The sequence below is a fragment of the Phasianus colchicus genome, chromosome 6, assembly GCF_987193195.1.
Source record: "Phasianus colchicus chromosome 6, bPhaCol1.hap1.1, whole genome shotgun sequence".
In the NCBI taxonomy this organism is placed as follows: domain Eukaryota; kingdom Metazoa; phylum Chordata; class Aves; order Galliformes; family Phasianidae; genus Phasianus; species Phasianus colchicus.
Window position 1 is genome coordinate 3,227,830 of NC_143441.1, and position 18,865 is coordinate 3,246,694.

Here is an 18,865-nt window from a genome sequence, read left to right on the forward strand (position 1 = left end):
ATAAATTCAAAGACTAAATAGCAACAGGGCTATCAGTAAAACTTCATTTATTGCATTCCACTGTCTTGTAAATAATGCATTCAGCTCAAGAACTGCTGTACTGAATCAAATCATTGTTCATCCTGTTTAATATCCTGTCTGCAGCAGTGATCAAAATGTAGAAAAAAGGTAGAAAGAAAACCTTTCCCTAGTGTAAAATTCTGGAAACTTGCAAGTAAATCTCATAGGAATTACAGCAAGAAAGTGATATAGTTCAGCAGGCCTGTAGATAGAATTCCAAGATGGGAAGGATTTGTATTTTAGGAAATATCGATGTCATTAACTATACTTAATGTTACACAGTCCTTCTACTTTCAGATCATGTTTCCAATCACTTTTAACTCAGCACAGATCATTTACACTTGGCAGGAATTTTTCATGGCGGATACATATTAAAGGCTGATTTTTTACAAAAATGCCAGCAAAATTGTTAATTCCTAATAATGAAGTTAGAGGTCAACAGGCTTTCCTGTATGTAGTAAAAGAGCTTTTGCTGCCATTTCTCTGAGATGCTAAAATTTGCCAGGAAAGTCATCTAAATACTACAGATACAGTCTTTGCTGTTCATGGGAAGTTATCCCATTCAGCCAAGCGAACAGCCTTAGGAGCTCTCTATTAGCATGTCTTAAATAGATGTTGACGAAGAATCCAAAGTGTTCCAGTCCGAGGCGCACAGAAAGGAAGAAGGACGTTCCCCTGCAGCTGCAGCTGTTGTTAATCTGGAATCTCTTTGGGAAGTTTTTGGAGTCAAAGTTGTCTGCCCAACCATAACAGCCTTCCTTGAACATGAAAAAGAAACCAGTTTTCAGAGCCGGGATCTGTCCAGGCTGAACAGGCTGGGACAAAATGCTTTCATGTAACACACAAAGTAAGATCGCACTAGAAGAGAGAAAAAGATGCAAAATAAGACACACAGAAGCCAGTCATTAATGAGAGTGAAGGTACTGCCCCCTTGTGATGGTGCATTGATGCCTTCTTTAACTTCAGGGTTGTGTAGCTTTGGTTTCTTTTCACAGGACCCCTGCCTGCTTCAGCGCACCAGCTGAGCCTTCTCTCTGGGTCAGTCAGAGCTGCAGGCTCTGCCTCCACTTTCTCAGGCAGTTGTAAAAGAGGAGAGAATCTGTTAACCTGGTTGTTTGCTGCGTGGAGAGCAGACCCTGCTCTTGCAGCACGATCCCAGCTTAACGCTGGGCAAACTGCACTAGTCAGAAGTGACCACCAGGCTCATGCAGTTTCTTTTCTGGAGGCACTTTTGATTTTTCAGAGAAGCTGAGCGCTCACAGCCATGGCTGCTGGTGGTTATTTTGAAAATTTAATGTGCACTGTTTTGTTAATTAACCCAGGAGATTGGGCCTCCATATCTGAAACTGGGCACCTGCAACAAGTGGCACTTCTTATCCTTAGTGCTTTTTTGATTTCTGTGCCTGTGCAAACAGGAGTCCTTCCCCTTCACTTAGAAGGAGGCTGATAGCATTAATGTTTTGTGAAGTGTTTTGATTCTGCAGAGATGAGCACAACAAGGAGCCCAGGGAGGTATCAGTAAGTTTGTACTCACAGAAAGTTTAAATACGGTGGAAGGAACGCCCATGGGCAATATCCTGGGCAAGAAGAATAATACCAGTATTTATCATTGAAGAGTATTGTGTGTCTTGTGCCCTGATGGAGCAAGAGGAGAAGAGGTGTGTGGTCAAATAATGAAAGACTGATGAGTGAGAGCAAGAGAGTACAGGCAGGTTTAGTTCGGGTGTGTTTGTTTTTGCAGTCTCAGTGCCCTTTCAACCTGCTTTGTTTCAGAGGTGCTACTTGTGTTAAGAAAGTATTTCCAGGACCTGGTTTGTCTTTTCATTGGCTCAAAGATTACATCCCATGTTTCAAAAAGCTTTTTGGTCTTGGACCCTCTGTATGAGCACTGTGGGATGCTTAAGATGAAGTCATGTGAAAGGAGATGCACTTAGGGCTGTGTTTTTACAGAGCCAAGCATTAAAAGGGCTCCAGTCCTTGATGTGGGCACTGCTTCAGTTAGGATAATAAATAATAATAGTTTAGCACAATCCAGATAGGACTTTGCTTGGTGGGTGCTTTGTCATTGTCAGCTGGCAGTGTAATTCTGTATCCTGACTACTGGCTGAGTACTTGAAAAGAAGATGTTTCTCCTGCTGGCAGCTAATAGTGGATCTCCTTTAGCACACAAGGTAGAGCTTCTACTTTGTGCATTTGAAAACACCTGGTTTAGGTATCAGCTGGGAAGGATTGTGCAGAAAGGAGGATATGAAACAGCAACAAATGAGGATAATCCTTCATTTGACAGTTACTCATTTGGTTACCTGCTTCAGTCCAGCACCCCTGCTATTCATCTTTTGTCAGGATGTGCTTACATGTTATATCTGCTACCTGTGACAATTATTAGACTTTGCACTTCACTGGTACTTCTTTTTTAAAGAGGCAGGGTGGCCTAGAGTGAATATAGAGGGGGTAATGATTTCCCATGATATTAAGGGTAACAGTTCAAAACCTTTACAAAAGATCAGCTGATCTTTAATAAACACAGAAGATTGGGACTTCTTGTTCTGTATGATCAGAAATTCAGAACTCCTGTATTTTTCTAGTCCCTTGGCAGCCCTATGATATTAAATGTACAAAGTTCTCAGAAAATGAGCTGAACTCCTTGTGAGCTACAAAGTGTTTAAATCCAGTGCAGTTCTGCCTGGGACAAGATATTTTCTTTCTATATGTGCAGATGTACCTGAGAATATGGCTTGGCTATCTCATAATGTCCTAAAAATCAGTTTGTTATGAATATGGCAGCCCTTTGGGATCTCCTGTGAGGTCTGAAAGAAACTGAAAAAGCACAGCAGCACTTTTTTTTTCTTCTTCCTCCCAGATTCTTCCCCTGCATCCCTGATGTCATGAGAACAGGAAAGAGAGATTACACAGCGTGGTTAATTACAGCCAGATCCTGGTTATATATTGGCTCCTATCACTTTGATCTGAAGCTGAACATCAGGGGAATGGTATTGAGGATGCATTTGCCAAGAGTGCTAGAAAGAGATAGCCAGGTTTGTAGGGAGAGCTTAGGCATCAGTGGATTAGCATCACCAGGGAAGAGTGATCTTTCCTGCACGCAGGTATTGGATTCTTAATGATTTCCTCCTGTCATATAAGCACCTCGTGCAGACCTTTTGGGATAGCCATTGCCTTTCACTGAACTGTTTTATAGCTACAGACAAGTGACAATATATTAATTTCTCTTAGCAAACACAAAGAGAAGAGTGAAGTGAAACATAAAAACAGTTAAGATACACAGTTGAAAGTAAGAAGTATTTTGTGTGACAAAGTGAAAATAACTTCAGCAGAGAGCCCAACTGTCTGATCATGCACTGTATATATATATAAAAAAAGAGTATCCTTTTATCAAGTTTAAGTTATCCAATTTTTGAATTTAACAGAGCATCTCGTAGCTATAAGACAGGGAGCCTTCATGTTCTCAGCCTTCCTTCTTTATTCAATATTTTATGCATTCTTATTATATCTCCTTGTATTCGTCTCCTTTCTGAGGCAAATGGTTTTCAGTCTGCTCTTTAAAGACTTCTTGTATTGTCATTTCTTCTAGTCCTCTCTGAAGAACTACCTCTACTACATTCAATAATATTCCAGAAGAGGACTATCAATTCAAATGCACCATGATTTTGTGTGTTCTCTATTTCTTTCTATTTGTCCTAACATAGTTTCATGTTGAGCAAATTTTCATTCTTACATTGAATTCTGCACTGATCCTCATGAATTGACTCAATGCCTGAGTGACTTAGAGGCAGTGTCTGACTAGTTCAGACTCTCCCCTTGAACATCACTATACATCTGACTGTCATGTTGCTTGTTCATCTAGCATATCTAGCTCTATAGGTAACTCTTAACTCTTCACCATACTCCTCAAAATTATTATGTCAAAGATACAGGTTTTGTTTTTTCATTGCTTACCTCTGTTCATAGAATGGTAGAATGGCTTGGACCACCCTCTGGGTCAGGCTGCTTAGGGCTCTTGATAATTGCCAGACAATTACCATGAAAAACAGAAGACACCACCTGAGAATTCATATCTAACTTTTACTAAAAAAAAAAAAATAAATAAAAAATTACTGCTTAATTCTGTGATTTCTATTGTAGAATGTAAGATCTAAGTATTTACGGCTTTGCACTATGTATTCACTTATTGACTCTGTGTCAAAGAACAGAAATGCTGCTTAATGAACTGAATCATGTAATCTGCATGTTTAGAGTAGAACAGGTAGAACAAAATATACTTGGCAGTGTTTTGCCTGAAGCTCTGTTTGATAGCATGTACCAGGTGTAAAGTATGTCATTTCTTCTGGAATTAAAAGTGCTTTGTATTTTATTATCTCTCTTATTGGGGTCTAAGTGAGACGCAAAGCTGACTTTAAGTGGAGGCTTTTCTTGCATGAAAAGGTCTCAGTAATAGCATGCAGTATGTTATAAATGAAGGTGTAATTGCAGTTCAGATAGATTCAAATTCAGGCCAGGTGTAATCCCACTGAAACTGGTTCTGTTGTAACTAGGTACATGTCACATATAGGCAGCACAGGGCTTTATTCTCTGTGGTCTTGTATCTATGTACAGTTAATCTGGGAAAAAAAAAAAAAAAAAAAAAAAGAATATAATGCTTGACCATTCCATAATAGCTTTATTTTATATCCTTTTTCTAGACTTTCTGAATGGCAGGGAAGTGCTACAAAGTGAATACAAATGAAATTCTTCAGTGTAATGGAATGTTGCATCTAACTCTTGCTCAACTGAATTGCAATTCTGCAGCTGGCCTCCTATAGAAAGTGCATACAGATTGCAGATGGTGATGTTCAGGGAGCTTAATCTGGAGATCACCTGCGTATTGCGTTGGAATGTTGTAGATATTTTTCACCCCCCACACACATAACACAGAACAGCAAGATCTCTGCCTTCAGAAAGCATCTGAAAAGTCAAACAAAATAAAGAACAGTTGAATATATAGTTGAATATACACATTTACATATATATAAATGTGGTTATGTTCATGTGTGTGTGTGGAGACAGGTATAACCACAGATCTTGTAATTAAAAATCAGTTTCAGGCAACTTGTTCCAGATTGATTTGATACTACCAGAGCTTAAAGTCTTTAGACAAAGCATTGAACCCAGTGCAGTATTAATTCTGGGAAGGTCCTGGAGCTAAGAAACATGCTGGGGTTTAACACAGAGCTCGCTTCATTTGCAGACCCTAAAAAGTATTAACTAGCACTTTCCAAGTAATTAATGATATTGTCTTTAGAAACTAACAAAAAGCTTAGCCGTGAATTTGATTGTGAAATAGGTTTTCCAGAAATGTCCTGAGTTTGCATAGAGGGAACACGGATGGATTACACAAGATATTATTGTTACAAAGTCCAGTTGGGTTACTGAAGATTTCTGAACGGGAGTAGCACAGTGAGAAGGACGAAGCTGTCAATGCTGTCTGAGCATATAAGGTTAATCCTTGTAGTTCTGTTGCTCTCTGAAACCATTCCATTTTACTCCAGCATACAGCAGTGTATTCATGAAGAAAAATTTCACCTAGCCTAGCAGATAAAACAGAATAGATAATATGGTAAGCTGAAGGGATAGTGCAACCACAGACTGTTAATTTAAATTGCTAGTGGAAAAGTGAAAGAAGAGGCAATGATGCATGTGAGTTAAATGCAATTTTAAGGTGATGGCTATTATCTGATGAAAACTGAAAACATAGTATAACTTTATTAGATGCGTCTCTACAAATCCAGTTAGATGACTTGTCTCGAAGTTAGTGATTTTTAGTAAAATGTGTCAGTTTTACAAATGCAGAGGGATATTCATGAAACCTAGTTTTGAAAAATGTGGATTTCAAGACTCAGAGCTGCCTTTAGAATCATACTGTATGTCTGGTTTCGTGGTGACGGCTTGAAATTGTTTTCCCCTGTACTTAAGTGACAGGCCATTAAAACAACTGATCAGTTGTTTGTGTTATCTATGACTGCTGCCAGTTAGAAAGCTGAGGGAAAAGAAGACAATTTAAAACAAAAAATCTTCTTAGTACTGACAAATGTTACTTTTACTGTAGGTAAAGGGCTTCAAACAGAAGTGCATTTTTAAATTCTCCCTTCCTGTAATACCATTTGGTTTTCATTTTACATCTAATATATTTCAAGAAGTAAGAATTTCGCAAGTCTTTCCTGGGCTACAAGGTTCCTGAGTGCATTGTCACTTCAGTGACCTGAGCAATTTGTCAATATTCAGCTTTGCAGGCTGCTTCCGTCAGAAGGAGAAGTGGGTGACAGATTTGGAAACTTATTTTTCTTGCTCCAGTTTGTTTACAAAGAACTTACACAAGTTCCTGTTTCCACAAACTCAAACAACAGGAGACAGTTTTATTACATGATATTCCCAGCTTCTTCTCATCCAATTCCATGAAGGACTCATTGGCTTTCTTTCTTCTGTGTCTGTTTTGGAGTCAGAGTATGAGACTGTCATGCTGACCATCTACAGCTTTCCACATCTGACTTTCAATGTTCCTGGCTGCATATTAATGGATATACATAGTTTTATAAACACATCAGTTTTAGTTTGAAATCAGCTCGTACACTGCCACTTAGCATCCTTGGTTCAACTCCTGGCCACCTTTTACTTATGTCCCCCAATGTAAACAGTGGCTCCTACATGTCACTTTACTGTGGGATGAGTGAAGCTATTTCTTACATTGCTCCTCTGAAAAAAGAACAACTGAACATGTGAAAACTATCACTGTTAACTTCATTATGACTTGGATAATAACGTAGTTCAGCAACAGATGCTGTGCCTAGACTTAGACCCTAGACTTAGGGCAATTCTGCAGGGCTTTCTGATGCTGGTTTTACTTCAGCAGTATGTAAAAGTTGCTTTCCTGAAAAGTAGGTGGATATGATGTTGGAAGGGCATTTGTGAGGCCCTTTGAACATTCCTAAGCAATAAAGATTTTACAAATCTGTATCAAAAACTAAAGATGAATTCCTGGCCTAAAAAGGTTGAAAACTCCATTCAATTCCATGAGTCCAGTCATTCATGCTACATTTATTGGTGAATTTCTGAAGCCTGGTTTCTCAACTTTACTTGCCCAAGGACTTTGTGCAACTCATAAGGGAGAGTACAATGAAATAGTGACATCTGTACCTACTTGAGCATGAGCTAAAAGAAGCTGTGGCAGTACCTGTGATGAAGCCCAGCTAATACCTGATGCTCGGCTTTATTCAATGTGAATCCAGTCCACTTTCAAATTACCTCTCTCTTCATGAGCTGCAGTCCATTTAGGAGTGACTTGGGTCTTTCTGGTGTCAGTTGATGACAAAAGCAGGTGTTAGAAACTGCAGTCTGTGCTGAGAGCTCCAAGGTTTTTTGCACATGTTGGAAAGGTCCCTTGCAGTGCAAGGTGCTCCTTACCTCATGGGGTGAGCATGTGTGTTGTACTTACGTGCATCAGATCTTGCAGAACTGTGTGTTTCATGTTGCAAGGAGGATATCATCACAGTTTTTGTGAGGATGAGAAAACATTTGTGATAAAAGGAAACTTTTGTGATATAATGAAACTATACTCCCACTTTCACAGGGTTGGAATTTCCTCTGCATTTTTGTGCCAGCCTGTCTGCTTAGGCACGCTTATGCAATGTATAAGAAATAAGGACTTTTTCTGACTTTGGCAATTTGCACAGCTGAAATAGACAGAAATGGACAACCTTGTTAGTATGACAGCCACAAAGCTTGGTTTTGATTATAATGTCTGTTTTCCTTCTTCTTGAAGTCAGTTCCTTAAAATTTGATGTGTTCGTGTAATTGCAGTGCAGTTCACTGAACTGCTTTTACCTCTGGTAAAAGGGAGCTTGAGGCTTTGCAGTGGAGGAGAGGAGAAAGAGACAGACTGACAGACATACATAGAAGCCCACAGTATGGAAAAATAAATGACTGCTAGGCTGTTCTGTTATATAAATATATATTGTTATTATATAAATATGAGATATTGAATGTTATTGAAAGTAAAGTATTACACATTTTTTCAAACTCTTGCCCCCCATTGAACTCAACAACTAGAAAGGTAACCTGCATGTAGTTAATAGTGATCTCGTAAACATTCATCTTTTTTTTCTCTTTTCCTTTCTCCTTTCTTTGTTAAAGAAAAAAGTCTGTAACAAACACAGATCAGAAGCCTGAAGTTACACATTGTCTTTCCTCAGTAGATAGATGGAAGATTTATAATTCACTTACATTTTTGTCAGCCCAAGATTTTTTGGAAGTGGCCTCTGTTTTGGAAAATGTGGGTGATTGAGGCAGTCATCTTGCATTCCTCAGGCATCTGGATTTTAGAAGTGTTTAGTACCCTGTGTCTGAACTGTAGCCCCTTGGAGGTATCATTGAGGAAACACGATGCAAACTGAAGTCTCCGAAACCACTGAGTGACACCAGTGCCATATCAGTACATCATTTCTGAACAGACATGGCCACTGCACATCCTGCTTGGTGGTGCTGGCCTCCTGGCTGGAAACCAATATGAGCTCCTTTGGGCCAACAAGAGGGCCTACAGTTGCTGGGCAAGACAGAGGGATCCACATGGGGCCTGAGGACACTCTTGGCTAGGGAGATTCTGTACATGTCCTGTGTGCAAGAGAAACAAAGTTACTGAACAAAGGATGTTAAAAACTTCCTGAAGGAGGGCAGATATCCAGATCTCTGCAGCAGAGCGCTCTGTGCTAGCTGTGCTGCAGGCTTTGATTTCTGCCCGCAGTTATCAGCTTCATTGTTGAGCAGCCTGAATGGTTTCTGAAAGGAAGAAAAGCCTTGATACCTTCTGTTCCTTAGGATCTTTCTGATCTTTTCAGATCAGAAAATCGGCCATGCTGTCCTGTGTCAGCATTTTGCCTGAGGTTGACGTTAAACCCAGACAGGTCATCCTGCCTGATTTTCATGAGGCTTTCCAGAAACATTTGGGATTACTTGAAGACAGCTATCTGAGCTATTTAAGAAGTAGCCCAGTGTTTGAACTGTTGTCACCATTTATGAGTACTGTTTGTGGCTGGCTAGTTGCTACTCTGTTCATCCGCTCCTTTGCAGTCTCCTTTTTTGTTTCAGTCTGAGGGGTTTTAGGTTTGGAGAGTCCATGGGGAAATCCCAGTACCTCAATTAAGCCTGTGGTGCTGAGTACTGGACAAACAAACAAACAAACAAACAAAACCCAAAAAAACTAAAGAAATAAGAATTCCTCTTTTCCTCAGCACATCTGTGCACCTCTATCTCATTGCATCTGCTGCTGGTGTCACTGCTTTCCAGTAAGAAGCATGAGCTAAGATGATGTCTGGGCAAGAGTCAGCAGGGCATGCCTTAACATCCTACTTCTGAAGGCTCCATGTGGTGTTAAAGCAAATGTAGAGAAAGAGGACATCTCTATGAGGTGAAATCTATCTTTTGGCAGAGACTGTATGTATTTATATACAGGGAGGTAACAAATATGCTTAACTTTTGAGCACTTGCACTCTATTGGCGTAAGGTATATTACTGCAAGCCAATGAAACTGGCTTCTGTGTTTGTTAAAGCAGCACTGTTTCTGTCCTTTAGTTAGACAAGTATTTTGCCATTGGAGACATAAGCATGTTTTGTGTTGCTCTGTGTGGAGTAGAGGATGCAAGGCAGGGATGACACTAGAAATAACCTGTTAGCACAGGTGACATCTCTGACCTCTGGAGGGATGGAGTAGAGAATGCTGCCAAACTCCAGTACATGTATTTCAGCTGCATTAAGTACAACTTGTAAGTATACATTGTGGTGCTCCTGCAGTCTTCTGCTCGCAGCTGGAGATTTCTTTTCACCATCCAACTTTCCTTGTCACTGACACTTTGACAGCCCTCCTACCGAACTAAAAATATATTCTATTCATGGCAGTTTCCTCCTGACCCTCCTGATTTGTTTGGGAAGGATCTCTTGTACTTTGCATAGGTTGAAAAATTAATGTTAGATTCAGAAGCTCGTGTATGTGTAGTCACAGCACAGTGATAGGTAGGAGCTACATTTCTGAGCTGAGGGCTTCAGTCAGTCACATCTTGTAGATTAGTTCTGAGTTTGTCTTTTTAACACGTAGAATCAGAAGAATATCACCAAAATTTTACCAGCTAGGTATTGCTGAACATTCTTAGGCATCTGGAAAAGAAATAATAATTAAAAAAAAAAGAAGACCTAGTTTCCAAGGGTGCTCTGTACTTGAAGCTCCCAAAGAAGACAATCCACTTATTTTTTCTTTCAAACTGGTTCATCTAAGGGTTGAAAATGTCCTAGGTACTAACTGCTCGCAGGGAAACAAAATACTTTGTGTTGCATTTGTTGATGTTAAAGTGTTCGAAGTATACAAGATTAACTTAAAATAATACATAGGATAGTAGCAGGGATGTAGCAAGGAGGCATTGTTTCAGCCTCATGTATGACATTGTAATTGTATGGTTTTTAATGAACAGACTGGAGTAGTTACACTTAGTAATGTTTGTTCACTAAAAAGGAAAGGGGGTGTTAAATCATTGTGTTCTTTGATGAATGGCTTGTACACTGAAGAATAAATTGAACAAACTGGCATAGAGCTCAGTGAACATGAAATCAGCTATTAGAAGAAAGCTTGTGAACAAATTCTGAGGCTGATATGCATCTTTTGATTAATGTCCTATCAATCATCCATAGTGGCTACCTTAGCTAAGTCGTGCTGTAATCATTCATGGTTGCTTACAGAAACACTAGCAGGGACTATAGAGCTGCAATAACTGAATATTATTACTGATTTCTCCCTAACTCTTGCTGTGAACAATTACTGTTTTCACTCCGTTTCTGCCTCCTTTTATTAAAAAGAATACAATGCAAAATGAAAGGAGAGTTCCTCAAAGACCAGTAAAATTCTCTCGGGGTATTCTTAATAATATTCTGTCCTAAGTGGGCAAACTATTGTAATACAGAGTTCTCATCAGGAATAATAGTAATGTAATCACTCTGGATCTGTCTCTTTATAGATTGTAGTCAAACAGACAAAATGCATAGTCAAATTAATGAACACAGAATTTCTTTAGAATTATTACTTAAAATGGTTGAAATGATTTTAGCTCTTTTTGTATCACAGTATTTTCAGTTAATGCACTTAAGTGTAACAGCAATTAAGACCCCAGACTGTAAATTTGGATTAAATCCACCCTTTGACGTTAGAAGAAGCCTTGATTCTTAAAAGGTATTATCCTACATCCCTTTCTTTCAAGGTCTAATCTTCTGAACTGACCTTTTTAAAAGAAAATAATCCGTGTATACACTTCTTCTTCCTCTTTCTTTTTGTTGCAGTAATATGTTATTGGCAGATGTTTACAGGAGAATCTCATATTTCTGTGTTTGAAGATTTAACCCCATGCCGTTTATTCTTCAAGTATGACACAAGGAATGTTTTGGCACTACCCACAGAACAGGTCCTTAGATGGCAGTGTAATTTCCTCCAAAGTCACTGTAGTCTGGGAAGTACGGTGAAGTAATGAAGTGATGACAGGTATTAACATGCATAATGGGCTTTAATAGACATTTAATGTTGTTAAACTGGAAGAAGAAGTGCTTTCCCATTGGAATATTTCTACATTGAAAGTCATTGATCACCAGTTTCAGAGGGGAAAGGTTAATCCATCAGTTTCTGTAACCAAACGGCACTGATGGAAATTCTTTAGGTGACATTTTGGATGAACTGAGCTTTCCATCTTTGCAAACAAATGAGTGATATGACAAGCATGGTGTTCAGAACACATTTAACCAATTGATTTTCTCTCCTCTTGTAATAAGATCTAGAGACATATGAAAGAGTGTAACATAAGCCAAGATTAAAGGAACTGCTTCATACAGACGAACGTAGGGGAACTGCATTATCAATAAAAGTACTATAAAGCATGTAGGCACCCATTCTTTTTCTTTATATAAAGTTTGTTATTGCAATAAATAGCTGTTATTGAACTGCTTGCCTTTTATTTCAGTTTTTTTCTGAATTTTATTTCTGTCAACTTTCTGTGGTTTTGTGGTAAATGTTAGGAGAAATTGTTGTGTTTTGTTAAGGTATCGCTTTTGCACTCACTAGTAAATCCAGACCAACTCTGGGTTTAAAAGCAGGATTTATCATCCTTTGGGGCATGGTTTTAAGAGTTTAATCTGTGCAGTGCCATACTGTAATGACCCTCATCATTTTCCTCCCTCTTCCCTCCTTTTTCTCCCAAATTCAGCCCTGCTCTGAGTTTCACATACCCTCCTACACCGGTATCCCTCCAGCAAATGCATCAGCAAATTATAAGTCGTCAGCAAACCCTGGGTTCTGCCTTTGGACACAGCCCTCCTCTCATCCATCCTGCTCCAACTTTTCCTACCCAGAGACCTATCCCTGGCATCCCCAGTGTTCTGAACCCTGTCCAGGTCAGCTCTGGACCTTCTGAGTCCACGCAGGTGAGAGACAATGAAAGAAACCTTTGTACCCAGCTAATTTAAAAATGAAAAAATGAAAGAAATCACTTTGTCGTGTTAGCAGTTAATCACCACTGTCACCGAGACCCTTTGATAACAGTTTTCTTGCAGCTATAGCATTTGCTGTCCCATTATTATAAATCATGGGCTTAGATGCAGTGTTCCTCATTGGTAGCATGCTTTTTAATCCTCATAAATATTTCAGTGTGCTGCAGCAGCTCCTTATTCCAACCTGCCTTTGCTGGATTGGACAACTTTATACAGGTGGGGAGCAAAGAACAGGAAAAACATGTAGAAGCACTGAACATTTTAAAGCTTAGCATCTTCACATCCACATCAAGTTGTCTAGCGTACCTCGAGGCACAGAGTTGTATTTTGCTGTCCTGAACTGGTGTGAGCTGCTCAAAGGTGGTGCAGAGGTTGAAGTTTTTTTTCTCTGATTCATGCAAAATTGAACGTGGTGAGTTAGAATTAATCATTTCAATAGGAAAATTGTATTCTCAAAAGCTGGAGATGTGCAGCAGGGTATCAAGACAATAATATGCACAGTTCTTGTTTCACCTTTTATTAACTCATGTTGTTTGTTTCTAGATGACCTGGGATAGGCTATTCATCAATCTGGGAGTTGTTTATATTATGGCTAGCTTTTACAAATGTAGATGCAATATATACTGCTGTAGGCAGCATACTGATTTTTATGGGGTCTGTGCAGTTCAGGTATCTTTAATCTGGATTCCTACAGGATCCATTTGCAGGTGTAGATAACAATGTTCTATCCAGCAAGAAGAAAAAAAAGATTCTGGCCTGTTTATGTCAGTGGTTAAGTCAGCTTTGCTGCTGACTTGGGACAATCCAGGACGTCATCTAGGATTTTTCAGTTGAGAATCTCACATTAGTGTCCAGCTTTCCTCCCTATCCACTATTATAATGGGAAATGCACTAAAAAAGCTGAGATCTTGCATATAGACATGAAGTGGGAAAACTTTTCCTCCAATTGTAAAAAAGATCTTTTTTCTCCTGTTTATTCACACTTAGCTTAGCAATTTGGCTTTTCAGAGTTGCCTTTCTGAAGTCATCATCATGTGGAAATTCAGGGTCTTCCTACTCCTCCCTGGCCTGACAAAAACAGCATTAGTTTGTAAAAAGGAATAGCGTCAGATGCTTGCCTTCCAGTTCCCTTCCTTCTCCATTACAAGGTTGAGTGATGCAGCTCTCCCACAAGTTAATGCTATGTAATTGAAGCACAGTCTGATTGCATATCCAATATAATTAACAGTGTAGCTTCTCCATATACAGTTGCTGAGCAGCTGCTGCATGTTTCAGTTGGTAGCTGCGTATTTATCACAGTCTAATTTTGTCTTTTTTGGGGGAAAAAAAACTGCCTGCAGCAGAACAAACCCACAAGTGAGTCTGCAGTGAGCAGCACTGGGGATCCAATGCACAACAAGCGTTCCAAGATAAAGCCTGACGAGGACCTCCCCAGCCCGGGTGCAGGAAGTGTGCAGGTACAGCCTTCTGATCTCAGCTATAAGCCTTTTTTCTCACTGCTAGAGGGAAAACACATCTTCGCCATGTTTTAGCCCTGCTGCCTCTTACAAGCCTTCATCTCATGCACACACATGAGCTCGTGGTAGCAAGGGGTTGAATATAGAGCAATGAGTGTTTGCTTTGTTAAAGGGTGAGGACAGAGTGGAAGCAGTGTGAAGGAGAAGCATCTCATTTAGTTTGAGTGCTCAGCCCTCTGTTCTCTGTGGAAAAGGGAACCAAAGATATCGAGGTCTTTATTGAGGATGAGTTTGCCATTCAGCAAGAATATTTACACCTTGCTGACTTCTAACAGATCTTAGCACTGTGCAACGTTGAGGCCTTAGTGCTGGCCTCCACTTTTCTACCAAGCTTTCCTTACTGGTTGATGCCACTGCTTTTAGCAGAGTGATTCCTGATTTACAGTGATGAAAGGCAGGTCAGAATCAGAGACTCAGTCTTGTGAGTGAATCCATGAAAAGAGAGCAAGATTCATTTAAATCCCACAGCAGGCTAGAAATGGCGAAATAGCATGAGGACATAATCTGAACCAAATGTTTGTGCCAACATCTGAGCCAGTACAAGCTGGGAAGGAGTCCTTTGGAGGAGCTAAAGGTGGCGAATCAAAAACTGAAATGAAAAGCCATCTTCCCCCAGTCACCCCCTCCATGCACGTATTACGGGCAAGAATGGGCTGACGTGTAGCCTTGGAATTACCAGTCTGCTTTTGAAAAGACTGTTTATGTGAAAAACTGTCACTGGATTAGCAACATAAACACAGTCTGGATGACTGGTGATTTATGTCCAACTTTATTACTAAAAACAAATTCCCGTTAATTCAGCTATGCTAAGTAATGCCTTTTTCACTCATAATGCCACTGAATTATTAGGGCAAATGTGCAAATGAAGAGCTGCTCCAGTATGGGGAGAGGGAAGCTGAGCATTTATGATCTGATTTTAACTGGCATGTAAATGGATTTTTTTTAGAAATTCTCTGCAGTGGATACTTGTGAGGAAGAAATATATATTTTACACATATACTTGACACATGGTTTTGGCTTACCAGGCCTGTTTTGAGCTTTTGTGTTCTGTAGAGCAGAGTGAACTGAGGGTAGAATAATCTGTTTCCCTGTCTTTCTTTTAATGATGAAGTAATTCACTTCTCCTCCTCTGTTTCAGAATTTCCTCTCTCTTCACCTCTGTTTTTTCATCTCTCCAGGAACAGCCAGAAGGTATGACCCTGGTAAAGGAGGAAGGGGACAAAGATGAAAGCAAACAGGAGCCTGAAGTGGTCTACGAGACGAACTGCCATTGGGAAGGCTGTTCCCGGGAGTTTGACACACAGGAACAGCTAGTGCATGTAAGTTAATGGTATTCAGGAACTGGGTTTAAAACTACGTGACCTTTTTCATGAGGGTCAGGTTCTCTGACCCTGTGCTGAGTCAAGTTTCTTAGCTAACAGCGCTGCAAACTGGAATGGGGTTTATGAGTTTCTGAGAATAAAGAAAACTGAGCCACAGTGCTTGACCTGTTCAGTCAGCTAAAGCTTAGTGTAAAATTCAATAAAGTCTTCAATAGAGATTGTAATGGCTCTGATCCTGTAAGCCAGCAAACACTATTTTGAGTTAGAGACTTTGATAGTTATTGAGTAATAGTAAGCTGGACATGAATTATTATTAACCTTTAGCCAAGTTTGATTTTTTCCCCAAAAGGGATTGTAACAGTAAAAATGGGTGAGGGGAGTTCTTCCCCTTTCCCTAAGGGTTTGAAGAGGTTTTTTTTTTTGTATCAATTTACTGTCGTGTGGAAGCTGGAATGGGTTATTTAGATAAATACATGGCGACAGAGTTATTCGGTCCTTCTAGCAAAAGCAAACTGGATAGTGCTATTTATGCTATGCTATATATTAGTTATATCTGTCTTTTTTCTTCCTCTCCATTTGCCAAAGTGAATTGTTCTTAGTATTTTAGTAAGCTAAAAAATGAGCCATCAAATAGAATGGAACCTACCAAGTGCAACACCCCCACACATTTCCAGATACTTAGCTAGCAGGGCATCACTTTAATTTCATAGAACTTATCTAAATATGCTGAAAAAAAAAAAGGAATTTTCAGTACATATTGGAGAGGGCCATCTTCAGCAAATTATGCGTGTGTTGGAGTCATATTTATTGTAGAAAAATGTTGAGTACTCTTCTGCAGATTGTGCAAAGTCTGTTGCACAATATGGCCAATACTACTCAAATAGATTGTTGAAAAATATACTTTTCTCCTGACGTTAAACAAACAAACAAAGAAGTAAATAAATAAAATCAACCACCATGTATTTCTAAACACTATGCAAAATGGTAAACTGATGCTGCAGAGGTGACTTCAGTAAATCAGTGCCAGCTTCGACTTGCTGGGGTGTGACAGACTGGTGGTGCTGGAAATTAACCATCAAGAATTGTTATTTTATGTTATTGGTAAGTAATAGTAGCAGTAGTGACAGTAACAATAACAGTAAATGGAAGAAAATCACGGACTGAAATAATGGCAAGAATGTGACTTCTTAAATGAAGTTTTAGACACTTTTTGCCTAAAACATATTCTAACATTTTAATAGGCCAAAATGGAATGTGAGAAGAGAGTCTTTTAATGTTGTAATATCTTTTTGGGAAGAGATTCCATATGAAAGGTTGGATGTGTTTAAAAGATCAAGTGTCGGTCTTGCAATTGATTCCATGCAGTCAGACTGATTGACATCATCTGGGGCTCTGCATAGGCAGTCTCTGCTCATAATTGTGAGGCTAAAGCTTTTTGGTGACTGGAAAACCTTTCTCAATATTCAGAAGTGATCTGAGTGATGACGATAAATAATTTACACCAAAATATATGGAATAAAAGAGAAATTTAGAATAAAAGTGCCTTTGGTAATATAAAAAAAAGGAAGAGGATTTTTTGAAGTTGCATATATAAAATCTAATTGAATTCCACTGTGCCTGTTATTTAATAGCTAATGTTTTATACAGTTTCAGGTGAGTTAAATTGACAGTGAGATTGTTCTTTTTTTGTTGTTATTTCTGATGCAAATCTAACAGTCTTATAAAGGTCAACAGCAAGACTTCTCTGAAAAAGGTGTATTTCTTACATTTTTGAGTGATGGCAACATCTGAAATGGGTTTCTCTAGCTGTAAAAACAGGTAGATAAAAAATGTTTCTGCGATACAAGGAGTTCTTTTTGACAGCGCTCAAGATTTGGATATGTTATGATGGCATTTTAAGATGATGAGGTACAAGTCCCAACTTGAAACCCTGAAGACAATAAAATCATCATCCTTGCAGCAACCATCACATTCAAGTAGCTCAAATCACACAGCAAGAGTCAGCGTGACTCAGTGCTGCTTTGTGATTCTTTTGCTGCTCTGGCAGAGGCCTGCTGTGTGGACTTGAGTGAGTTATTTCTGTCCAGAATTGCAAAAGGGCTTGACTCATCTAGCTCTGTGTGAAAGGCTGGTTCTGCACTATCTCCCTCACGTTTTGTCTGCCCTTGATTGCCACAGTCCCTTGATTGAGGCCTGCTGCAACGTGGGGAGTGAAGTCCAGATCTCAGTAGGGCTTCAGCTGGCTTTTAGGTGTGCAGCTCCAGAAGAAATCCTTAAGTTCCCGTGTAACAGTTGTGTCCTTGAATATCTTCCCATTGCTGTGGTCTGTGGCCTTGTACCCAGATATTCATGGGTGAATCCAAGCATAGCAGTGGCTACTCTTTCCCCAGCATCATTGCACTAAGCTCCGGATGCAATGTGTGCATGTACCCCTGTGTCAGGCCCAGATAGAGCTGGTGTGTCTGTAGTGTGGGTTCATCCTTTCTCAGAAGTATTTACACTGCAGTAACAGCTGGAGGCCTTGTTAAGCCCAGAGTACCACGGTGTTTGGTGCTGCTGAGACACAAGAGAAGGAATGGCCCCAGTGTGGGCATGGGATTGCATTAACCATGTGAAATCAGTGACTTGTGTGTGAGGCTTCTCAGTACTGTGTGTGGGTCCCCGAGCTAGCTTGTATATATGTAGGCATGTAGCTACCATGCTATGCTTCTCAGCAGGTTGAGGGCTTTGCAGGATAATAGATATCAACCTTCAAATCTTGTAGGAGTTGCCTGTGCTGGCTGCATGCTCTGCTGCTCTGCAGGTGCTTCCCAACCCACTGGCAGGCTCACAGAGTATCAGATGCTCCAGCCAGGATTGAAGTGGTGTTTGAAATGAGGTTCTGGTCTGTCACCTGGGACATCAAAAGCACGGGTAACCATTCTGTTTGTGTTGGTTCTGCTGTAGGGTAAACACTGAGGCAGGGGAAGCTGGCATAGGTGAAAGCAATAGTAGCTTAAACGAGCAAGGCTTGTTCAGGTAACATATGCCAGCATCCCTGTATTCCCTGACATTCGAGGAAGGTGACCAGTGTGAGCTAAGAGCTACAGAAGTTGAGTGGGTATTTACAAGCAAGAGCACAGTATGTCATGTTGTGTACATGCACCTGCTGGGTGAGTGGGATGGCAAGAGAACTTCTAGTGAGACAGAGTGAGCTACACAGACATTTTCAGAGGATTGCAAGGAAACCCTTTCCTGTCACCATTTCAAAATTTGTACATTTGAGTTGGAAGCATACAGAGCATCGTTTCACCTGTACAGCTCAGCTATAGCTTTCCATGCCAGTTTCCTGAGCTTTGGAAATCTGGCTGACAAAAGGAAAATCTGTAAAATACAGAACTCCAGAAAAAGAGCCTTAAAGCATTC

The 18,865-nt window shown here is 39.9% G+C and overlaps 1 protein-coding gene across 7 annotated transcripts in view; it reads left to right on the forward strand.

Moving 5' to 3' along the window:
- Window positions 1-18,865, forward strand: part of GLI3 (GLI family zinc finger 3) — a 205,279-nt gene that overhangs the window by 150,797 nt on the left and 35,617 nt on the right. For 6 of the 7 annotated variants that reach the window (XM_090142200.1, XM_031599386.2, XM_090142201.1 and 3 more), the window contains 3 exons: window positions 12,339-12,555; window positions 13,962-14,078; window positions 15,317-15,457. In XM_090142200.1, the coding sequence (XP_089998326.1) occupies window positions 12,339-12,555; window positions 13,962-14,078; window positions 15,317-15,457 (475 nt within the window). The remainder of the gene's footprint in view (window positions 1-12,338; window positions 12,556-13,961; window positions 14,079-15,316; window positions 15,458-18,865) is intronic. The other variant, XM_031599387.2, reaches the window with a different exon arrangement.